The sequence below is a fragment of the Telopea speciosissima genome, chromosome 6 (assembly GCF_018873765.1).
Source record: "Telopea speciosissima isolate NSW1024214 ecotype Mountain lineage chromosome 6, Tspe_v1, whole genome shotgun sequence".
Taxonomy (NCBI): Eukaryota; Viridiplantae; Streptophyta; class Magnoliopsida; order Proteales; family Proteaceae; genus Telopea; species Telopea speciosissima.
The window spans coordinates 68,046,521-68,071,961 of NC_057921.1; the positions used below are offsets into that span (position 1 = coordinate 68,046,521).

At 38.5% G+C, this 25,441-nt stretch overlaps 1 protein-coding gene across 2 annotated transcripts; it reads left to right on the plus strand.

Moving 5' to 3' along the window:
* Positions 1 to 2,250: 2,250 nt before the first annotated feature.
* On the plus strand, positions 2,251 to 24,338 carry LOC122664051. 2 transcript variants are annotated; one of them, XM_043859734.1, is made up of 6 exons: positions 2,251 to 2,994; positions 9,004 to 10,691; positions 11,693 to 11,869; positions 11,973 to 12,147; positions 12,234 to 12,998; positions 24,304 to 24,338. In XM_043859734.1, the coding sequence occupies exons 1-5, from the start codon at positions 2,286 to 2,288 to the stop codon at positions 12,992 to 12,994; spliced, it is 3,510 nt and encodes a 1,169-aa protein (XP_043715669.1). In that variant the 5' UTR covers positions 2,251 to 2,285; the 3' UTR covers positions 12,995 to 12,998; positions 24,304 to 24,338. The 2 variants fall into 2 exon arrangements, with proteins under 2 accessions (XP_043715669.1, XP_043715670.1); XM_043859735.1 differs by lacking the exon at positions 24,304 to 24,338 and having other exon boundaries at positions 12,234 to 12,427; positions 12,461 to 13,022.
* Positions 24,339 to 25,441: the final 1,103 nt, after the last annotated feature.

Here is a 25,441-nt window from a genome sequence, read left to right on the forward strand (position 1 = left end):
TAACAGATCCAAGTTTTTGAACTTCGATGGACCATTCTGCCCTTGAATAGGGTAAAATGACCAAAATGACCTTACCTGGAAAAAAAAAAAAAAAAAAAAAAACCTACAACTCATCTTCCCAATTCGTTTAGGGTTTGGGGAAGATGAGTTCTTGAATCAGAAATCAAGAATGGAAGTCCCTTCCCGATATAAATTCAATCTAAAGTGCGCATGAACGAGTAGAGCTGTTTTCGCCAAATCAACCCTTCTATTGATGCAAATGCTCGCCTCCCTCTCCACATTCGATAACCTCTGAATTTGAGAGCAGAAGCCCTCTCGCCTTCTGCTAATCAAACCCACCAAATCATCAATCAAACAATTCTCACACAGAGAAAGAGAGAGTGAGAGAATAGGACAAAAAAAAAAAGAAGCTCACCCTGGTATGTTTGGTATCGATTCCGGAATCGTCGAGGGCATCATGGAGGAAAATTTTGAAGTCATTGTTGAGGTTTTCTCATCGACAGATGAGACGAGTGGGAGAAGATGATGAAGGATTCGAATGGAAGGTACAGAACCTTCTTCGATTTTCCTTTATTGTCTTTATTTTTCTGTTGTTAGAAATGTTTGAAGAATTTTGTAATTGGGCGCTTTTGGTATTTTCTATGCATGGATTGCTGGAACTGGGTGTTCAACTTTAACTCGTATTGTCTTCTGATTGTTGTTGGAGTCGTTTAACTGATTTCGTGTCCAGAGATGGGAGTAAAAGCGAATAGCTTCAACTACTGTTAGGCTAATATCGATTTCTTTCTTGGACTTTTGTTTCATAATTTCATCTATGTTGGTATATTCCCTTAAGAAATTATAATTTCCCATAGTGGTGTCATTTTAGTCTCTGTGATCAATCCATGTTTAGAATCTGTGGATTTTTTTGCCCCCTGAAACACTGAATACTGAATTGCACTGAGTGCTCAACCCAAAGATGGGTTTTATTCATAATTGCTTCAGTTCCGATCGAGATAAATTGGACATGGCCAAGAACTTGGTCACATCATTCCCCGTGATTTCGTTACCCTACTGCAACATCTTGAGGAGACCAAGTACCACCACTCTCCTGCCGCTTCCATGATTTCTAATTCAAGAACTCATCTTCCCCAAATGATTTGGGGAAGATGAGTTGCAGGTTTTTTTTTTTTTCTTCAGGTAAGGTCATTTTACCCTATCTAGGGCAGAATGGTCCATCAAAGTTCAAAAATTGGGATCCGTTATGTTATAACGTCTCTGTCTAATGGCAGGGACTACAGTGGTACTTAGCTTGGAAAATAGGGGTGCACATGAAATTAGTGAAAGTTTAGGGGGGTAACTATAAGTTTGACCATATTCAGGAGGGCATTTGGAAATAACCCAAAAAAAAAAAAGTGAGCAATCTTCTGCTCCAGTCTTCTGAGTTTTGACTCGTCTCTACACTTCTACATTACACATTGACTCGTTATTTTCGTTAGTCATTGGCTGTTGGATCAGAACAGAAGAATTTTACCTTTTGTTTTGGTTCTTCGTGAAAAATGTAAATTTTTCGTTTCTTCGACGATAAGGCACGGATTTAAATTTTCTTTTGTGAAATACTGAAATCATCCAAACCATCCATTGAAATTCGGACCTTGATCAATGGTTCGTATGTGTTTTCAATTTATTTTATTGGATTGGGCCAAATGCCAAAGACCTTTCTAATTCTATTTGGGTCGACGCCTCGCAGTCCGAAGCACATTTTACCCGAAAAATCAAAAAGGCCAGGCTGAGATAATCTATGAAATTCGTCTACTCGTCTGGTGTTGGTGCTGATTCCCTTGTTGCCCTCGTAGCCGAATCCTGCGGAAACGGAACTCTGAACTGTAGAGACCGAGCGACTCCCAACTCCGGACTCCCTCTTCTCTTGTTCAATTCCCAGTTTTCCCGGTGGGGAGAGAGAGAGAAGCAGACACACGAACGATCGGTCTCTCCTCGTCTCCCTCACTTTTACTGGTATGTTTTGATTTCATGCTTAAATCATTTCAATCCGTAAGCGTCGTGCCTTTTCTTCCCCCCCCCCCCCCCCTCAAAATATTTGTTCTGACTGCTGTCCGGCCGTTTTATTGCAACAGTACATTTCAGGTTATTTTCTTTCCTAATATATTCATGCTGTTTGATCTTTGTTTTTTTGGTGGGGGGGGGGGGGGGAGAGGAGAGACTATTCATGCTGTTGTTTGATTGTTTTGTGTTTTTGATCAGTTGGCTCTTTTTGACCTGCATTTTGTGGAACAGGCAAAAGAAGAATGATGGGTTTTGGTTCTTTCGGTCACGGGAGTTCAGCATCATCGTCAAACTTGTCGCCCTTAGCACAGCCTTTCACTGTTGATCGATCCCTTCCCAAACCCAACCTAAACCCACTCGTACCTTTAGGTGAGGACCCTTACTCATATTCCTATCGGCCTGCTTTCGACAATTGGCTCCATTTGCACCCTCATACTTCCCTACCCGATTCATTTTCCAGTCCTAATTCCTATTCTGAGTCAGACTCAATCCATGTCCCCAATCTGTCCCGCGTGAGCAATCATGGGCACTATGGTTCTCAGTCTATCACCTCATTTGGTACACATATGAAGCCCAAGACTGCAACTTCTTCTGTTGTTTCTTTCCCTTATGATCAGCAGCAATCAGATAGCATAAGAACTACTTTTGTTGAAGCAAAGCCATATTATCCCCAGTACCCATCAGCAGCTATTCATGATGAGACTTCCCCTGTAGTACTCAATGAGTCTGCTTGTGATATGTTATCAGTTTCTAATTTTGCTCCTTTAGATGAGAATTATCATACCGGTTACACTGGAAGCTTTTCTGTGGGCTACATGGATCAGTGGAGTGGCTTTTGTGACGGTCTGCCTGATGAGGAGCAGGGTAGAAGGAAGGGCCTTGATGGAAATTCGTTCGTCAGCGGGAACCATGGAACCGTTTCAATAACTGAGAAAAGTTTTCTGAAGCAAGGTATATCTTTTTTTTGTCATGCAAGTAGGAACCCAACAAAACATAGTTTCCATTTAGCTAACTCATTTTATTATGATGGTTATGGTTCATCCTGTTCTGCTGCCATGCCATTCTTGGTTTTGTGTATTCATCTTAATTCTGCTTAATGTCTTGTTATTGGTTGTTTGTTTCTTCCGAATTTTGTGTTAAGCTTGATTTCACACCGTACATGTTAATAATTTGCTTACCATGGAAGCAACTTTCTGAATATTGTCTTCTGGTGTGGTTTCTTGAACAGGGCCTGCAATTTTCTTTTGCACCTAAGCATTTTGTTTGAGTGCTGATTTTGTGTATTCATATTGATAGTGATTAAGCAATATTCATCCATCTTAGCAGATCAAGAGCTTCAAGTCTTCACACTTTGGAGAACTACTGAATTACTGCTACAATCGCCATCTAACTTTTAATAATAGGAGATAAAATTTATCAATGATAGGTACTGGTAATGAGTTTTTAGTGCCCTTTTTTCCTTGGTAGAGAGCATCTTTATTTTGCATTCCTGCCTATAGAGAGAATGCCGTCATGTTGCAACCCAAAACGAGGAACACTGGAGAGAGCACTTTCTCTTCTTTCTTTTCTCTCCTCTTTCACTCATTGAAAAAGCTAGAGGCATAAAGAGATCTCACAATATGGGAAGAAGGTGTTCTCTAAAAACTCACAAATCACAATCTCCTTTGGTTCCACTTCTCACCTCCTCATTAAAAGGTGGGTCCCCCTCCTAGAAATTCGTGTGGATCCCAACAAACTCCCCTCTTGTCAATGAGGAAGGAACTCCTAAATCTGCCATGTCAACATTTGTTTGTCTTTTACAGTATGAGTTTCCCACCATGATGTAGATCGAACTTCTCACATTGTAGGAGTGCCCACCTCATCTTGCCAATCCTACAGTGTGGTTCCTTTGCCTCTGCAAAGGGCTTACTCGTCTCATTCTTTACCTTGTGCGTTCTCAATGCGTATATCATTCTATGTGCACCAGGATCCCTACATGCACCATTCTGTATACACCACTATTCATGCAATTCTGTGCACACACTTTGTGTGCCACTCCGTGCAGTGCTAGTCCCTCGAATGAACTTCTCTTGATTGTAGAATGGAACCAACTTTGCAACGATCAAGGTTTGTACTTTATCATGCAGCTACTCCTCTTGCATGGTTTCAGCACTTATTGGCTTTGTTACTTCAAAGCATTCCGGTTTACCTTCGTATACTGATGTGGTGGAACTCTGATAGATGGCTGTTGCTCCTTGGTAGATCATGTCATCAATTGAGGTTCAACTGGTGGCTCTGAAGATATTGGGAAGACACAATAAGAAGGGTGAAAAGAAATAGATCACTTAAGTAATTTAGTAATTTGGCTTATAGATAATAAATTTAAAGGTAATTGATACATTAGGACAGAAGTTAATAACAAGGAGTGGGAGAGACCACACCATGTGTCCAGAGACTTGAGTGGAGGAACCATTTGCAAGAATAAAACACCAGAGTCAATGACCCAACTTATGGTAGAGGAGAAAGCAAGAAGTGATGTAGTACCTGTGTGGGCTATAGTGATAGAGGATGAAGAACTCGATGTCTCAAGATGTTGAAGGCATTTAAGTAGTTGATTATATTCATCTTGGGGCACAAAACTTGATGAAGATGATGCTTCAGGTGCAGCACAGTTGGTGTCATTGGACGGCACCCCATCAGAACCCCTTCAGTAATTGTTGAATTGGCTAACTGTTGTGCCCATTGAAGTTTGCCAAATTCAGCCCAAAATTTATCAACATTATGATTGGGCTTACCACAGTAAGAACACTGGCGAACCGGCTGATTTAACTGTTGTCCTCCTCGTCCTCCAGCACCACATCCTCTCCCTCCCTTGAACCTTGTCCTCGACCTTGACCAAGGACCAGTAAAACCTGAACCACGGCCATGTCCACGTCCACTGCTAGTAACAAGAGTAGAGTTATCCTTGGTCAAGGATGAAATTTCAGATTTGGAAAGGGAAGGGGAGACAATTTGTTGGATGCGACAAAATGCCTTATTTATAGAAGGAGCTTTATCTCCCGTAAGCATCTGGCTTTCAACAGGCTGTAATTCAAAATCAAGACCAGACAAGAACTTAGCAACCGAAATTTTATACGTTGAAATTTTAGTGCCTCAAGACCAATAGAGAGTGGTTGATACACATTCAGCTCTTCCCACATGCCCTTAGAGCACTATAATATTCATATACGGACTTTCCATTTTGTTTGAAGGAAAAGATCTTTTCATAGAGGTCATATATGCGAGACATATTCTTGTCTTGGAAAAAGCTCTCTTTTAAGTTTTAAGTCATCCCACACACCTTTAGCAATGGTCTGAAACATAACATTGGTTGCCACTGAGGGTTCCATGCTATTCCATAGCCATACAAGCAAAGTGTCATTCTTCCGCATCCACTCTTTATATCCTACAACATCTGTAGATGGCGGAGACGACACTAGATATTCCAATTTACCTTTGGCATTAATGTATATCTTCATAGCTTGTGTCCATAGCAAATAATTGGGCGTACCATTCAGCTTAATGGAAGTAATCTGGACATTAACGTTGTCCATAGTAGGTTTAGAGTCACCCATTGTCTAGAAGGGGATTAAAAAGTTAGAAACCAACACACTCAAGAGAGATAAGAAGGGGGACCAAATAGTGGTCAACAATATTGTTGTCTATAGAGGTAAGATACACCTCAAAATACTATGCTGATCCACTAAACAAAGACCAAGATTATGCCAAAGATCAGGTGAACAAAGGAACCCCAATAAACAGGATTGCTGCCACCTTAATAAAACCATTATGGGCACAAATCCCCACGTCAGATCTACCTACAATTTGGGTTGAAGGTAGGCCTTGATCAGTGAATAAATATTGTAGAATTGTTCAGTTTTCTGCAATTCTTTCCATCCCTCTGTGTAAATAACCCAATACAGGTTCATAGTCAATAACAAAAACAGCATACCCAGTGCACGAGCTTCCCGCCACTCTGGGGTTTGGGGAGGATCATAATGTATGCAGCCTTACCCCTGCTGCTTTCGCAGAGGGGTTGTTTCCAGACTCAAACCGGTGGCCACTTGTTCACAAATGGAGCAACCTTACCACTGCACCAAGGTCCGCCCTCGTTCATAGTCAATAACATAACCCCAAAATCTGACATCAATCGATTGGTCGGATGCGGTACTGTAGAGGCAACTTCAGAAAAGTAACATCAAAATCCAAAATTTGAAGAACAATCAAGAACAGCCCATCCACAGATCTGGTTAGGGCCAAATTCTGGTCAACATATAGGTCCATCCACTGGATTATAACCCCAAAATCTTACCTGCAATCATGTCTGGATGGAGAGACTGATAACATTAATAGGTGCAGAAAATGTGATGCAGGTGGACCACCTTGGACTGACCCAAACCTGTTTGGGTACCCGGACGGAGAAGAACCTGGTCCAAATCTGGGTTTTAGTCCAGTTGGATAATTATATATTTATTTTCTTTAGGAAATATGCAATCTTTTAATTTCAGAAGTTTAGGTACGTAGGATATTTGCTTTTCCAGTTGTTCTTAGTTTCCTTGTTAAAGCTTTTTTCCAAGTTTAATAGGTTTCCTTTTCTAGTTGGGTTTTCTTCTTTTAAATAACTTGTATTAGGATGAAAATTCAGATTTGAGAATGAATTGAAAAGTTGAGTTTGGAGAGCTTGCATGGTCAGAGTGATTGTGCGATCTTCTTCCCCCCCCTCCCCCTCCCTTTCCCCTTTCTTCTTATGTGATTCCCTCTTTCCCCTGCAATTATGAGATCCTATCTCAGATTCCCCCTTCTTCCCTAACCAGCCCTCCACCAATTTGGTATCAGAGACGAAAGGTGTCCATCTCCTTCCTTCTCTCTCCCATCCTGAATTTTTTTTTTGGCTAGTGGGAGAAGAGAGGTGAGCTGTCAAGGAGGATTGAACTTGACAGCCTCCCTCACACTGCCTGTATTTATATGAAATAGATTACAACCAAAAAGTGGGGATTCCTAATCATATTAGGAATCCTAATTACAATAGGAAAATAGAAATAAAACAGAAACTAGACCTAGGACTACGTAACTCGAATTATAAATCAAAAATAGAAGAGACATGGGGGGGGGGGGAATCTCGATCAGAATATTGGAATATTCTAATCGAGATTACCCTCCCTATGAGCTCGATACACTTCAAAGCATGTAATTTTTATTTTCATTTTATATTAGAGAAGTTAGACACTATGTAGGAAAGTGGTTCTGTTTCAGTTATCGAGTTTGAGTAGGAGTCCTGGATCATTTCAAGACCTCTGCAGATGGGAAGGTGTGGTACCTACCCCCTTGACAAGGAATACTGAGATGAGGACAGGCACCATTAGTCGGAAGTTTGATTCAATTTATTGTGATCATGTTTTCCTTTTTCTGATTTTTGTTAAGCCTTGCTTGGGTTTCTGGGTGTGAGAAAATAGATTGTAGGCCAAACAAATGAGAGATACTGGTTTGGGTAGTTCCATAGGAAGGTCAAGCTGGCCTGAGGCGATTCTGCTGGAGTTTTAACAGCCTATTATGTCTGTTTCAGTCTTGCAAGTGTTTGTTGGAATTCTGGAAAAAATGGAATCAAACTTAGCGCATTTTCACCAAACATCAGGCCCTGTTACACACTTCACACTTTTGCATGAGATATCGATTTCTTAATGAATTAGAACTTACTGTTATTTGCATTAGGCAGTTAGATGGTGATTATACTGTTTGGACTGTCGACCTTAGACTTGACAGTTGCTATGACTAGAGAGACTTTTAGAACTTTTTTTTTATCACCTAATCATCTACTCCAAACAAGTTGGATTGTTTGAACAAGATGGTAAGCCATTGGGCCATGAGGTGGTTAGCCATTTATGTTTAAACTTTTCTATTTTACAAATATACATTTGAAGATTTTAAATTCAAGATCTAGAGATTTGAATGATGTCTTAATTGACTGCTGGCCCAACATTTGTCCTTGTGTTAAAAAGGGAATCTGTATGCTACGTTTACTAATTTTCAGAGTTAGTTTAAACTTTTTTTAACGCATGGATCATGCAAGCTATTAAATTGTCGATTGTCAGTTGTCAAGCTAGAATGGTCCAACATATAGCCGTGTCTTTAAAGCATTACCTGTCTTAGGGCAAAGTAGTGGTAGTAGGATTAATAGTAATTGTGAAGACAAGATTTTAGTTCACCTATAGGTGTCACGGCGTCTAGGCGACCCAAGGCGATGGAGAGGGTCCAAAATCAAGACAACACCAACTAGGCGACCAAGTTGACTAAGGTGCCTGACAACTATGAGCCCATGTAACTTAAACTATGGTTGGTAGAGTTTTGCTCCCTCTAGAAAAACTCCCCCCCCCCCCCGAGTTGAATGTCAGATTCATTTTGCACTTCAAATTAAAGTATGTTTCTTATTTTTGTCCGTTAAACTTTTGTATTTGCTGTGCTTTTTCCACCATTGTTCATGTTGGATTGATATATAGATACTACACAAGCTGTCCATGACAATGTTACAGTGCTCTTTCTATAGTTGACAAATCTATGTTGAAATACTTCCCACCTGGGGTGAGAGTTGACAAATGAAAATACTAGAGATCAGTAGGGAAGTGAATTTCCGGTTTGGATAGGTGACCACCCATTTTTAGTTGGACAACCTTGCTGCAATTTTCTTCATTACTTGTGATACCACAGCAGGTATAGTTGATCATATGTGCTTAAAATGTAATTTATTTTCTTATTTTCTTCTATGATGCTGAAAGTATATCCATATGTGTTTCTTCCATTATGTTGACCTTTTGCTCCTCTCCTGGAGTGTGGGAATTGAATGCTCAATGTTAGAGGAAAGAGAATTTCCTGTTTGCATATGAAGCCACCTGTTTTTGGTTCGACAGCCATTCAGAAAATTTCTTTGTTACTTTTGATTCTCTGCAGGGACTCTGGCTTCTGAAGGCTTGACTGCAAAAAGTGTTGACATTTCTGCGTGGAAAAGTTCAAGTGGATTGAGAGGTACAGGATGGATAGATGATAGATGTTCACTACTGTCAGAAGGTACTGCTAGAGTATCTCCTGACTTTTCAAGACCAGGAGTCTTGGGTCCTGCTTCAATGCTTCAAGAAGCCCATTTCCCTGAAGAACCATCTCCAGCTTCAGACATGAAAACCTGGAGTAGCCTTTTTCCTGATACTGCTTCATATGAGAGATGCTTCACACAACTTGATTCATGTACAACTGATCCCGTGGTTTCGTATGTGCCTGTAACAAATTCTAACCCAACCCTACTCTTTGGAGCAAGGGCCGATGGAACAAATGCTTCAGCTCTGCTGACAAGTCCATCAAGAAATGTGAATTTCAATCAGCAGCCTGGGGATGTATTTGACAATGATGAATCTGCTGGGGGTATTACCTCCAACATAAAAGAGCCTTTCATCCAGACAAGTTCCAAAGGCAAAGAAGCTTATGGTCATACATGTGTTGGTATAAATGATTATGTTGTCGTTGATTCTTTTCCATTAAAAAACAATGCGCCATATAAACAGAAACATCTTGTTGTTGATTCCATAGAACTGTTAAAGGGAAACTCGGAATTCCAAGCCAATCATTTCAAACTCTCGGATTCTTGCAATATAGTATCTGGAGGTGCTGGAACAGCTGATTTTGCTAACAGGTCTTCAGAAACATTTGATCAGTTTAACCCTGCTGTGGATTCCCCCTGTTGGAAAGGTGCTCTATCATCTCATCAATCTCCATTTGGGGTTGCTGTAGTGATGTCTCCATATCTTCCCGTAAAGGATTTTGAATGTTGTAATAGTTCAAATCTTGAAGGATCTCGTACTCTTGCTGTCAATGCTGATGAAGCTGTAGCTGTTTCCTCGCAAAAGGAAGGAGGGGACCTGGTACCCGATGAAAAAGCACATGGTAAAGATTGTTTATCATCCTTGTCTAAGGGATTGTCATCAGTGGATAATTTTCCATTTGTGGAAGATGGATTAAAAGATTCTGTCAAGGCAGCACCATATCATTCAAAAGTGAACATTGAGAGTGAGATACTATGTTCTGATGGCATTCAAGAACTGACTCAACCAAGAAAAGAACATGGACCGTCGATCTACTCAAAAAGAATTTCTGAACTCAAACCACCTCACATGAAGCAAATTAGTCATTGGAATAACATTACATCGGCAGAACTTTCTACCTCAGAGGCAACAGTTGTAAATTTTGGGATGGATACCAAGGATCCGGCACAGGATGGGTCATCTTGTGTGCAATTCCATGCTGTGGAACATGCCTCAAGTTTACCTTTCTTTGCAGCTAGTGTTCCTGTTGGGCTTGCTAAACTAGTTGATGGAGCATCTGACACTGAAACTGAGTATCCAGTTGCAAAAAGCAATATTTGGCTGCTGGTTAATGCTATGTATAACTTGTCAGAATTGCTTCTTTCTAGTTGTTTTAGAGATGTAGAGGCATTGAAGGAACAAGATCATGAGGTTCTTCGACACATAATCAACAATCTTGATGCATGTCTCTCAAAGAAGGTTGGATTAATGAGACCACCGATGCCCCAATTACAATTTCCGGAGTCAAGCACTTCCTGCCTTAGAAAGCTAACTGATCCTCAAAAGGTATAATGCCTTGTTTTTATTCAGTTGTGCTGCTGAAATTGGTAATAGATCTTGTTCTTCGAAGGAAAAAAAAAAGAGCGAAGAAATAGGGAATGGTAAAAGTATTATTTGAATGTTGATACCTTATGACTGAGATCGATATTTACTGGGGCAGGAACTCAAAAGTCAAACAGATTTTGAACCTATGTTCCAGGGTTTATAAATGAAAATAGAGACAATAGATGCATTATCACCTTCCTTGATAATTAACCTTTGCAGCGAACGAACAGTGAAAATCATTACTGTTTCAGTGCAGTTGAAGTTGTCCCCAGGACAACTAGTCGTTTGACACCACTGGCCATGACCTTACTGTGTGAAAATATTGTCATTTTGTGTCAATTGATAATCACTCATTGCTTAAGCATCAACTTGCTGGCTGAGAAGCCACAGTCTTGTTGTTATTAATAGGTCGTCTATGTTTCTAGATTCTGTTCTGGTTAACCTTCAAACTGTAATAAAACCTCAAAATTCTTAGGAACCAACAGATTAGAATCTTGTATTTCCCTTCTTGACAGAAATAAAAATTGCTTCAATCTAGATGATTGCAGTAACATATTTTATTCTCATCGGCATATCTAGACATTTTCAATATATATATACTTCACTTCCGTTTCTAAAATACCTTGGAAGAACTTTATTGGAGTTGTTGAAGTGCTTTGAAGTAAAGGCATTGTTTGTGCTCATGCATGCTGTTATAAAATATGAATTTTTAGGTTCAGTTCAGTAATCTATACGTTGTGTTCTTGGTTGTGATATGTACAGGCTACAGACTTTCAAAGATGCTCTAGGTATTCTAGTTGGGAAATTGTGTAGTTGGTTTTTTATTTTAATTTCTATTTTACTTTTGGAGGTTGGAGTGTTGGAAGGCTGGGACGTTGTGGAGTGGTAGTTGTATCTTTCTCATATGTAATACATTTGAGTATTGTCAATTTTTGTATAAAGCTGAGCGGTATTCTCTTCAGGTCTCTGGGACATGCAGGTCCCAGGTCAATAGTGTAGAGGCAGTCAATGTACTTAGTCAACATGGCCTCGAGGGGAAAACGCATTCTACTGTTTCTAGCAAGCAAGGTAATAAATTGGAGGATTTTGTTTCCATGGAAGATGAGACAGGCATTGAGATAGATAATGACATGACCCAGGTATGCTCTGGTTTCTTGTTACACGCCAAACTTCATGCTAAGTTTCTAGTTCTTTCTATTGATGTGGGGGAAAAGATCATTTCCTTTTTGTCATGATCTGTAGGCTATTAAGAAAATTATGAAGGAGAAATTGGGCAATGAAGAAACACATCCGCAAACAATATTATTTAAGAATCTATGGCTCGAGGCAGAAGCTGCGTTGTGTTCTATCAAATATAAAGCCCGCTATGTCCGCTTGAAAAGAGAGATGGAGAAATCCAACAGAGACCAAGAGAAAGGTGAGCTCCTGGATCTTAACCTTGATTTCCCTGTGCTCTTTATGGGTAGGTTGTCAGGTATCACTTACTTGTTCTGTCTGTGGCAGGAAAATCTATTGATACTGGGGTACATTTGAACCCTGAGGTTTCTCGTGATCCAAGGGTTGATGACATGTTGATACAGAAGATGGAGAGTGCAGGTGCAGTTCCAGATAAAGTGACCCAGGAGACTCCAACAGGTATTGATGTTCAGGTCGAGGACATTGAAACTTCTGTTACCAATAAGGCTGAGGACATTGAGGCTTTTGTTGTCAGTAACACTGAGGACATTGAAGCTTCTGCTGTCAGTAAGGCTGAGGACATCGAAGCTTCTGTTATGGCCAGATTTCATATTCTGAAGTGCCGGGTTAACAGCTGTAGTTCAATGAATAAAAGGCATCTGCTAGATTCAAATGGCATTGGAGCCCATGGAGGAAAAGTGGAGACAATGTCTAGCCAATGTCACAGTGGAATACAAAATATTAAGACGAAGACCCAACCAATAAAGGTAGTTGATGTGGGTTTTTCAGAGAGGCGAAAGCCTTGGCCATTTATAAGAAACAGATCAGAAGATGGATCTTTGGAAGTGACAATTAGACCGGACATGCAGTATGACGGAACAAGTTGCAGTGAACAGATAATTGGATTGGATTCAGATGTTCCTGAGCAGCAAGACACAATGAAAGAGTTTGGGGTTTGTATGTATGATGAGCTGGTCAATGCTCTTATATCAAACAGGGATGGGAATCAGTTCCCAGGTGGTGGATTTGATAGCCCATCGTCTGATTGGGAACATGTATTGAACGAGGAGCTTAAGTGGCAAAACTGACGGCTTTATTGAGGTGTTTCAAAAGGTAGGATTCCATCGGGAGGTTCTGTGATGGTTGGGGTGACAATGCACTCTCTGTCTGTCTGGATTTGCCGTTTGTGGTTGGAACTCTAGGGTGTGAATAATGTTGTGTAAATCTGTATAAATTTTTTAAAATTTGTATGCATTTGAATTTGTGGAGCACCCAGATTCCTCTTTCTTTGACCCTTTTGCTTTATTGGAGTCAATAACATGGTTTTGCTATTGGCGTTCTGGATACTGTAGCTGCTGGCATAAGTAGAGTGAGTTAAGGTGGTGATTTAAATAAATGCAATGGATTTCTCTTTCTCCTTCTGCTGCACATGCAAAACCGATACGATATTGATATGGTATCCGCCTGGATCGATTGTATTGGATAAAATTATCTCTGAAATTTCTTAGAAAAATGAGTTTTTCGATCATTTTATCTCTTGTCTGTACCATGCTATCGACACAATATTGATATCGATGACTAGCAAAATCGATACGTATTAATATTGATACTTAGAACCATGGGGTAGGATGATCATTTTTGCCCCTTAGAACCATGGGGTAGGATGATCATTTTTATAAAGGTTCGGAGGTTATATAACAAGTATGTGTTGTGCGTCTAAGTTCCTTCATTCTTGGAAGAAAGAAAACCATTTTTAAGGGTTTAATTAATTTTTTAAATTTTCTATCAAAAATAAAAGATTTATTTTTAAAATTTTAATGGCAAATTTCATAGACACCCCCTCTAAGTATTCAATATGTCACGGAATTACCACATTTGGTCAAAATATCAACCTTCACCCCAACGTTAAGCACAGTCAGTACCCAAAGGTGAAATATTCATTTTACCCTTCAGTTATTTAAATAAAAAAACTGTCATTTCATCGTCTTCCCTTGGTTTTCCCTTCAGTTTGAGTGACTCTAGACGCCGAAACCTTTGTCTGAGACGCTCTAGACTTGCTGTGTAACAATGAGCAATAATAATATGCTTCCGTGTTAGCGCATCGATCTCTAACCATTTATGGCAAACCAGAGACACAGCATCGCGATCACGAGGATCATTGATGTATGCCATAACCAGTTCTAAAGCCACGTCTGATGCTCCAAAACTCATCAATCTGTTAAGGTTTTGACCCGCCATGGCTTAAACCTTCCTCCAAATTGCGGTTCTGCCGTGCGTGCAGGAAAGAGGAATTCCGAAAAAAAAAATTTTTGGGGGGTTGGAACTGAAAAGGAAAATCGAAATCAAAGAAAGTGGAAGTCTGGGTTTATAAAAGGCGGAAAAAAAACCTGCTACAATCTAGAACTGACTTTAAACTCATTAGGGTATCCACATGGTTTAAATAAAAAACACTTTAATTCATCTGCTAGCCTGCCACAAAGAACAAATCCATCGGAAAAGCCAAAACCTGACTGACCATCGGTGCTAATTATTCCATTGAAGAACCTCAAATCACCATCTGACGAAGTTTAAAATCTCCCAAAAATCCAAAACAACATCGAGTAGCAGAAGCTGATTAGCAACTGTGCCAGCAGAATAAAATGATAGAGATAAAATAAAAGCTTCTGTGATACCACAGCAATCCAACAGAGTTATGAGTCAATCTGCAACTTGTCTGCAACCAGAGTAAATGCTTATTTTAACATGTAAACCAACCAATCAGCCATTAAATCAAGCTTAGAATCTGTTTGATGGAAGCAACAAGCACCTCGACACAACAGGTAACTAAAGGATAGTAAATCAATGGCAGTAGAAACTGTTCAGATCGATCAATACACCAATAAAGTAGTCGTAGGGCCATAATTTACCAGAAGCATAGAGGTTTTAAGGAACTGAAACTTTGCCACCAAATCAAATCTGCCATTAATGAACTTCCAAACATCATAACCAAATCTATCTTCTACTATAGCCAAAAGCCAGCCTCATTACCTTCGGTGATCCAACTCGATTTACCTTTGATTCATTAGTTCTTTTGGCTTCAAGTTTTAACGGATCGAAGATTCCGGTGGTTTTCGATTGGGGGATTGGAAATCAGACATGTGAAGAAACACTTCATAGTATTGATACAAAATCTTATATGCCTGTGGTCCAAATAACTATTCTTGCTTCTTCCTCCTTCAGCCCAACGAAAAATGGCATCGATTGCAGGTGGAGAAGTTCCCTGTTCTTGCTTCTTCCTCCTTCAGCCCAGCGAAAACAATAAAGAGAGACAATGGTGTTTGTATTTGGGGTTTTACCCTTAAGGGTATTATGGAAAGTTCCCCCAGTGATAAGGGTATTTTCGCCATTATAAAAAATTTAATAGTGATTTAATTGCCCAGACCTAACGGAGTGGATTAAATTGTATTAAAGACCTAGCAGAGTGGATTAAATTGAAATACAATCATAAAATAAGGGTAGTATGTGATGTTTTTCCAAAGGTTGGTATGTCTGTGATATTTCATATACTTAAGGGGTATCCATGGAATTTACCCATATTTTAATAATAGATACATAGATACATAGATTGTGTAGAATTGTCGGAGTCGAGCCAGCCAATGTCCTGCTGGTTTGGTGCCAATGGGACAAGAACTGCCCCAATCCAACCCCGCTGTCCGCCATTTAGGGTTTTTATAATAAAGAATGGACGTATTGGAAGTATAGCTGTACGAACTACCAAGTACTTACGAACCATCGTCCCACTTACACGTGGGGGTTCTTCAATCCCGGCCCATATTTTAATTTTTTTAATATTTATTTATTTTTATTTTCTTGGTGGCCCTTCTCGATCATAAGTCTTAACTCCCCGATGCAGCCATTTGGCTCTCCCCCAGCAACTTGGATCCCACCTGTGAAATGATCAAACGACCCTTGTTTTATTGGGTTGGATCGTCTAGCTCTCGTCACGGCTGGAGGAGAGTCAGATCCTCGATGGAGGGTATGGTAATGTAGCCGCAGCAGCACAAGGAAAGTGGGGGTGGGGCTCCTTGACTTGACTAGTTCCGTTGTCTTTTCAAACCCTTCGATCTGATCTGGAGCCCTACCCTCCAAACTGACCAGTGGGAGGAGGTAATCAGTAATCGTATCATTATTCATGAACAAGATAAGACATCAAAACCATGTATGTATATATATATATTAGTAAAGTTGCACGTGCAAATGCACGTGTTTGCTTTTTTTCATGTATGAATCACCGAAATAAACACCCAACATTTTAGATGTTTTACTTAAATAATAAAATTGTTTATATAAATAAACATTACAGCAATCCATTTTTTTTTTTATTTCTTTAAAACTTCTTTTCATTTTATAATATATACTTTTTTGATTGTGTTTTGGTAAAAACATTGAGCAGTATTTAACCTATAATTCTAGCTTAAAATCAATTGTATCATCCAGATCTAACAATAACACTTTTGAAATATTGTTCATAACATCTTTAGCATTTTTTTCTGTCAATTCAAAAGCACTATCAATGTCATGGATAATATTGTAATATATATACATTTTTTAAGATAAGATGTTATTAATGGCGGAAGAATTGAATTTAGCTTTAAAATCGTGAGAAAACTAAGTAGTGAAATGAATGGTACCTTAATTTTTATAAAAAAATAATTAATACAACATTAGGGAGGGTTTATCGGGGATAATATTGTAATGGCCCAAACTAATAGTGAAACGAATGGTACCTTAATTTTTATCGATTGTTCAAGGAATAATGGATAATATTGTAAATCTATTTTTTGGTAAGATAATACATGATTATTTTATACATTGAAAAGTGGAGTTTTATAGATTGTTCACCGAAAAATAGGATTATTTTACTCTCTCTTTCTAATTTATAATTTATAATTAATAATTAATAATAATTATCTTTTATTGAATTTATCTGAATTTGCTTTGAAGTTTAAATTTGGGGTTTGCTTGTTATTTTTCATTAGGTGGTGGGTTCGTCCTTTGCACAAAGTTTATTTAGCACAGTATGTTTCCTTTTTTGCTTCACTACTGCTATTCCAAACGTTTCGGGTTTTCTTTTGGGATGCCTTTTGGGTTTTTCTTTTCTTTCTTTAATGGCTGTTAGTATGTCATTGAGTGATGGTGTTTGGCTGTGAGTTATATTAGTGGGCTGTGTTAATGACTATTAACTCTGAACATTTCGATGCCTCACAATGCTCTTGTGAACTGTGGAACAACTCTATTTTCGTGGTTGGTGGCAGGTGGTGGGTCATGGGTCTCCCTCCTTGTTAAATGGTCCCACCTTTTGCATGTTCAGATTGGAAAGTGGGGTTTTATAGATTATTCAACGAAAAAATGGGATTATTTTACTCTCTCTAATTTCTAATTAATAATTAATAATAATTATCTCTTATTGAATTTATATCTTATTATAAATGTAACATTGAATGGTGATTTATTAATAGAGAAAGAATTTAATTTAGCTGAAAATTATAACAATTAATAATTACTAGTTAATGAATGATATTTTTTTTGGCATTATTGATATTATTGAAGGGTATTTTTGGTATGAAAATATTTGCCATGACTTTTGAGTTCCTACTTTTATAATATAGTATGATATATATATATATATATATATATAATCACTCAGCTGAAATCTAGATTATTAGGGAAACACACACGCACACAAACACACACAAAGGCGAGTATCTGTGTGTGGGTCTCTAATAAATAGACTTATTTCAAGCCATTCGAATAGAAAGCTCTAATTAAAATTCAATCTACTCTAAGATTTTTTTAAGTATGTGATTACAAAAGTTCTTTACCTATAAATCCAGTTTCTTCATTTGAGATTCGTAGAGAATGGGCAGCCCCTCCGTTTCAAGTTTACAAGTTGAACTTGGACGTGTCTTGGAAGAAAGATGGGCAGCAAGGAGGTATTGGATTTATTATAAGAGATCATCATGGCCATGTCCATGTGGTAATCTCTGAACTGTTAAGCTTTCAATCAGTTTTAATGAGTGAGGCATTGGCAATGCATGGTGGAATGTCAGAAGCAATCTCCGAATGCTGTGATTGCGTTGTGGTGGAATCTGATTGTAAAGAACTTTATACTTACATTATATAAAGTAGTGCATTTGCCCTACTTCTTATTCAGACAATGATTGAGGATATTACCCACATTTCTTCGTATTTCTTGAAATGTAATTTCAGTTTATTCTTAGGGAGTGCAACTCTATTGTAGACTCCTTAGCTAGGAAGCCCTTGTCTATTACGAGCAAGACGGTTTGACCTATCTCCACTCCGTGGTTGACAATATTGTAATTCGGCAACTACGAGCTTCGCTCGATTTCATGAATAGATTTCTATTTATCCAAAAAAAAAAAAGTGCAAAGTTCAAAAGAAAGAATCTTGAGGTCAATTAATTAATAGTAGTCACAACTCACATGATTCATAAATTGGGAACACCTGTAAGAGTGGAAAAGCAACAGAAGAACAAAGATACAGCGAGACGTAAGGGAAAATTTTTTGCTGCTATGCCCATAGCAGGAATGTTCCTGCTACAAGGCTAGCAGGCAAGGAATTGGAATAATTCACTTCCCCTTTGGGTTCATAAATACCCTCCTAGGTTTTAGTATTTTCTAAAATACCCCTTAAGATCCCATTTTCTAAAATATGTTTTAGTGTAGCAGCCCAATTTCGTCCAAATGAAAGGGAAAAATTTTTGTTGCTATGCCCAAAGCAGGAATGTTCCTGCTACAAGGCTAGCAGCCAAGGAATTGGAATAATTCACTTTCCCTTTGGATTCATAAATACCCTCCTAGATTTTAGTATTTTCTAAAATACCCCTTAAGATCCCAGTTTTTAAAATACGTTTTAGTGTAGCAGTCCAATTCATCCAAATGAAAGGGAAAAAATTTTACTGTTATGGCCATAGCAGGAATGTTCCTGTTACAAGGCTGGCAGCCAAGGGAATACAACTCATGCTTATTTAATAATTATTACATATATAGAAAAAAAAAAGTTGGGGGGGTGGGGGTGGGAGTGGGGGTGGGGGAGGGGGAGTTGGCTAAAGCGCCCAACAGGCAACATCCAAGTCACGTATGGTATTTTTTTTCCTAGTGATGGCTTTTCAAATGAATAAATAAATAATTACAAAAATTATTTGAAAATAATTAAAAATGGAGGACCAAGACTAAGACTAAGACTAAGGGCGTCTGTAGTATAATTTTTATTTTTTATTTTTACCTTAAAAAACGTTTTTTGTTGCATTTGGTGTGATTTATGGAACCTGTTTCTATTTAAAAGAGATTGAAAAAAACCAAAAACCAAAAATAGCTCGAAAGCCGTTTATGGTTTTTCGTTGAAAACTGTTTTTCACTATTTTTTCGGTGAGTTAATGTGCACGTGGTTGCAATGGATATGTTTTGAGGACAAAATTGTAAATGCCAATAGATTTTATAAGATTACATCCCAAAACCCTTTTCTCTAGTCCATCTTCTCTCACTCGTCTTTTCTTTTCTTCCGACCCTGAACACTCACTGTCCGCCTCTTCTCTCTTGTCCCTCATCTCTCACTCCTCTTCTCTTCTCTTCTCCTCGTTTCAACCTTGCACCATTTGGGTAGACGATTTGGGGGTTTTATGTTATTTCTTTTTCTGGAATGAATATAACCATTGCTCAATAGATTTCTAGCAATGGATGGAGGACCCACAAATTTATGAGAAAAACAAGGTTTGATTGCCTACTGTACTTGAAATTTTTCATTCTCTGTGGTTTTTACTTGGAAAAAAAAAACAAAGCTTGAAGGAAATCGTGAGTGAAGACCATTTTTCTAATGTTGAACTTCAGGACCTTGAAGCAGGCCATGGTAAAATGTCATTGGCTTCTACCTACTAAATAATGGGTTTTAAAGGGGTTTCGCTGGTGTGGTTGGTACAGGGCAGTACGGTTTTGGAAGCTACAGAGAAGGAGAGTCTCAATGCCTTGATCTGCCGTTGAATCTCTACCTTGCAACATGCGTCTAATTTGAAAACTAAGAAGAAGAAACCGTGAGAGAGTCATTCCAATAAAAGATTTTCGGCTCTGACTCTTACGGGATTAAATCGCATATGTATGAGTGATCTAAACCCAAAATTCCAAAATGAAATAAGGAAAATCCAAAGAGATTGATACCCAACTCGGTTTTGAGAAGGAAGATGGGAAGAAGGTGGCATCTCTTCATTCACCCACTTCAAAAAACTATTATGCACATAAGAATGCCAAACATATTTCTCTATCTACAATCTATTTTGTATTGTGATTATCAAACTATTTTTATATTTTGATAAAAAATAAAAATGATTTTTATTAAATAGACAAAAATAAAAAATAAAAAACATACCAAAAAGAACCAAAGAGTAAGAGAAGAAGCAAAACACCGTATTTACAAAGGGAGGGCCGGGGGGGGGGGGGGGAGGGGAGGGAGGGATTGGAGTTAAGTGTTTTACGCCAGCTTCTTTGCCAGCTTTGGGTATCTATTAAAGGCGTAAGTCCTGAAGAAGAGTGAAGGGAGAGAGGTGGGGTGGGGGGTGTCCCTACGAAACGTACCTAAATTATGAATAAGTGATTGATTTGCTTGGTAGAGCCTATGAATAAGTAAGAGAGAGAGAGAGAGAGAGAGATTGATTGGGGGTGGGGGTATATATTTATAAAGGAGGAGAGATCCTTAAAAGTGGTTATTTACTTGGGGCTCTGAAGAACTCAATGAGGACAGAAAGCGACGACTCAACAACAAAAGGTCTCAACGGTTTTCTCAGGCGGCACCCCATGGCGGGGTTCATATCATCTAATTCCATTCATCCATCGCCCACTCACCATTGCTACCTACCTACACTATATTATATATTAGTTACTACTGCCCTCTGCCCTCTGCCCTCTGCCCTCTGCCCTTTGGGTATATAACTATATATATAACTACACACTACTACTTATTATTACTTATTACTGCTCTCTCTCTCTCTCTCACACACACACACCAAAGCTTTTTAGTCATAACGCAGGGAGACATTCTGTATCAGATCTACTTTCATTTCATTTTTCATCTGGGGACCGGGGGGGGGGGGGGGAGTGTCAAAAGAATATTGAAAGAAGCCAAACAAACGATTCCCATGACCAAATCTTGGGATTTAGGAAACTGTGACAATATTGGCTTAAGATCCTCTCTGTACTTACTGTACCACTCGATCTCAACCCCATAGCCATAACCCTGTATTACTGATTGTTAACAGTTTCTAATTTAATTTCATTATAATGATCTTATTAATTAACACTAGAGTATTAATTAACTATAGTGAGAGCACTAATTAATGAACCTCCATATATATATATATATATAGGGATGCTGCTCTGTCTTCCTAGTTAGTTCCCATCCATAATCCATATATCCAAATAAAATATATTCCATTTAATTCTCTTCTTCTAGAAATGCCATATCGATCCTCACGCACTCATATTAATAAAATATTTCCAGTACGTACAGCCGTGATGGGCAGTTGGAGATACGTTTGGATCTATCTATCTAGCTACCTACCCTACAAAGCTGCCATGGGATCGATGGACTGTCCCTCTCACTCCCCACTCCCCAGCAAGGGAATTGGAATTGAGAACTCACATTTTAGTTTTAACTTTTAACCCCGTCATCGTTCATCATTCAGGCATTCCATCACCCCCCCCCCCCCCTCCATGCCAATGCCATCAGGGATATCTTTTCTCACTTCTCCCTCAATCATGGTTTTATACTCTCATAAAATAAATGTTACTGCAGGGGCGGCTCACATTATCACTAAGTACCAGATAACGAGCATTAGTTAAGTGGCCAGGCCAATGTAGTCTGGGCCTAGAGAGATGGATGAAGGAGCTCTTTCCATCCAACCCTGCCTCCAATATTGTTTCCTGCATTTCCTGCAAGTAACTTTAATTAATTTTTTTTTTTTTTTTTTTTAAACACTTCCCGTTCAAGCCTCAAGTGAATGTTCTCCTCGACACAATTATTAACACCAATTATGCTGCTGTTATTCTATTAGCTGTACGTACATAGGGCAAACTAGGTTTTCTAACACACCCCAATTTTCCATACCCTGCGTAACGAAAGCATAACGTTTCACTGTTTGTCACGTAATAGTACATGGGTTACTTCATGACATTCATGTGATAGAGGATCAAACTATCTCATTGGTATTATTTTGAAATTAAAAAAAAAAAAAAAAAAAACCCATTCGTTCAGTTTAATCTTAAAATGAATAGAGGAATTAGTTAAAATTATAAAAGATGTCATTTTGTATTTTATATTCATCTCCATTTAGGACTACAATAGGGCTGGGTTGGGTTGGGTTGGGTTGGGGCGGGCCTTTTAAAACCTAGCTCAACCTTAAGTCCCCTTAGCTAGGCCTTGGCCCTGACGTAGGGCCAAAAAATCCAACCTTGACCCGTCCTTAGGGTCGAGTCTGGTTGATCCTAATTGGCTAGTCCAAACTAGAGGGGAAGGGAGATGCATGGACTGGTCAAGCTAGGGAAGAAGAAGAAGAAGGAGGGGAGAAAGAAGAAAGAAGATGAAGATGAAAAAGAAGATAGGGTTGGGTTGGACTGGGTGGAGCTCAGCCCGAGGCCTCAACCCTGACCTGGCCTGACCTTGAGTCAGGATCGAAAATTCTCAATCCTGACCTACCCTCAGAGGTAATGTATCTCAACCCAAACTCTATTAGGGCTTAGGGTGGGTTCGGCCCGTCAAGGCCAAACTTGCACCCCTATCTCTATTTCATGACATTTTGATAATTTTAACAAAACTTTTGGGGAAAGTATTCGTACACGAGAGATTCTCCCATCAACTCCATCAAATAAAAGAGACAAGGGGTTTTTACGTCATTTCGGATTAGTATTTATGCCAATTTGACTTCATTTAATGCAAGTCGTACACCTACACGACCATGCATGAAAACTTTTGCCAAAACTTTTATCAAATTTCGAACAACTTTCCTTGTTTATTTTGGACTAAAATTTAGACATTGAGATGCATGTGGGAGTCCTCTATTACATGGGCTCACACATTTTTGTTGCAAGTGATAAATAATGAAGCGTTAAACTGAACTAGGCATAGTGGATGCTTAAAAAGACACACACACGGCCCCTACACCCAGATACAAGACACATGAGCATGCAAATTTATCATCTTACCCTCGTGAAATAAAAAATCTAATTTATATTGATGTCTCATAGGCCCCCACTTTGGTGCAAGGGCCGCTAAACCGGCCATTTACATTTTAGAAATAAGTTCATGTTAGAACTAACTAGCTAAAGGGAAAATTAATATTAAAAAGAAAAAGAAGTGTGCTTGCCAGGCTGTGTGGGCCTGCATTGAGATACTGGAAGGACAAAATGATCATTCTACCCCTGTGAAATGAAAAATATCAGCCCTATTGAATGCCCCTATATGATGTAGGGAATACACAACTTGACAACAATCTCCTTGGATGGATGGATGGTATGGGGCTAATGATGTCGTAGAAAGGTGATGTTGTATTGATATTATGATTCGCACATATCCAAATTAAGATTAATTTGTAAGGGCCAAGGCCCAAGAGGGATAGATGATGTGCTACCAGAATTTACAACTGAAAGTCTGAAAAAGGAAAAGTCTATCCGGCCTATATAGCTTTGATTATTACAACCACTTAACATGATTGACAAATTGACATTCCAGCCAGGGAGGATCTTTTTATCTATATTCTATACACACACACACACACACACCTTTGATTCTTTGATTCTTTGATTAAAGATCACTAATACTAATCGCCCCCACTTTATTTTTTATTTATTTTTTGAGAAATGTTTCTCTGAACCAAAGAGTATCCTACGCTCCCATAAATCTTGATTTTCTTATTCATTATTAGGGGGAAAAATTGAATAAAAAATCAATGTCTCGCATGGAGTAGACTGCTACTTCAAAGAATCCTTACCCTTCAATTTTTTTATTTATTTTTTATTTTTATAGATTTGCCTAAGGAAAAAGTTTCTCTAAGCCAGAATGGAAGAAACACTAACACCCCCGCCCCTCTCTCTCATATGAAATGATTTCTTTATTTTCGTTGGTACGCTTTACTATATCACTTGCTTTTGAAAACCCTCTCTCTTAGATTAAGCAATGTGTTTGATCTTATTTATATGCGTTTGTTCATTCATAAGGAAAGCCAAAAGAAAAAATAAAAAATGATTTCTCAATTCCCCTTCCCTAAAAAAATGAAGATTAAATTAAAAAGAAAAGATCTCAAATATAATAAAGGCTTGCCGGATGAGTAATTCAATAAAAAAAAGAAAAGAAAATGCAAACCTCAAACAAATGTTTAAAACAAAAAAAAGAAAAATAATCTCATGAAATATAGTGTAAATTCTTACACACACCTTCTCACATCCCACTCATAGACCCCACACTCACTCTTCTCATTAAACACTCTTATTGAAAGATTCATTCCCCACCTTCCTCAATAGTGGGAAAACATTGTAGCGATCCCTCTCCCATTAGAAAAAATAAAAAATAAAAAATCTGAAAAAATTAATTGTACAATATGAATTAATGGCCCCACATGAGTCACCTGACCCCCTAATAGTTAGGCTACCATAGATGGAAATTTTGAATTTAACATGAGTCTATCATCTTCATCTATAATATGAAAGACCCAAGAAAGGAGTACAAAGTAAGGAAGAAATAAGAAAAAAAAAAAAACAAAAAGGGACTAAGGAGGTGGAGGTGGTATTGTGAGGTTTAAGGGAAGGAATAAGATAGGGGGTTGTGGGCATTTGGGGAGATGTGGGGGATTAGGTATGGACTGTCAGACGAGGGAGGGAAAAGAGAGAGAGAGAGAGAGAGAAATGGTGCAGTCGAAGAATTATACAAAGAGAGATAGCCACGAAGTGGATGCTAGTGAAGATTGGGTGTGTAGTGTCTATACTGTTTTGGACTTTGGAGTTTGTTGTGTGGTCCTAGATCTATCTATCTGATTTCTTTTTTTTTTGCTTTTCTCTAGAGTCTATACTCGATCCATGCTGTCTCTTTTAAAGAAAAGAAAGTTACACTTTTAAGCACATTAATTGAAGAAAAAAGAAAAAACGATATTGGGTTTACGAACCCTTTTTCATCATTCATTATTATTATTATTATTATTATTATGTATAACTGTGCATTCAACTGTTCAAATAAATTAATAAAATTATTACTGGGGAGGGTAGAGGGTCTCTCATCTGAATAAATGATGAGAGAGAGAGAGAGAGAGGGGTCCCCATGTAAGTAAGGTGATGGAATTTAACTTTAAAAGGGTACCACCCCACCCCACCCCACTTCCACCACCTCTGTACGTTGGAGTTTGATGTGAACTTGTGATTGTTTTCTCCGCGATTTATCGGGATTCATTCATAACTCGTCTTGCTGCTTTTGTTTTCGTATGTGTGGTACTACTGTGTTATCCT

What these genes read in the sequence shown, in the direction of transcription:
- LOC122664051 (XM_043859734.1), top strand. Translation starts at nt 2,286, where the DNA reads ATGATGGGTTTTGGTTCTTTCGGTCACGGGAGTTCAGCATCATCGTCA. An exon ending in GAAAAGTTTTCTGAAGCAAG is followed by an intron (nt 2,995 to 9,003) that starts GTATATCTTTTT and finishes GATTCTCTGCAG; the next exon opens with GGACTCTGGCTTCTGAAGGC. An exon ending in AGCTAACTGATCCTCAAAAG is followed by an intron (nt 10,692 to 11,692) that starts GTATAATGCCTT and finishes TATTCTCTTCAG; the next exon opens with GTCTCTGGGACATGCAGGTC.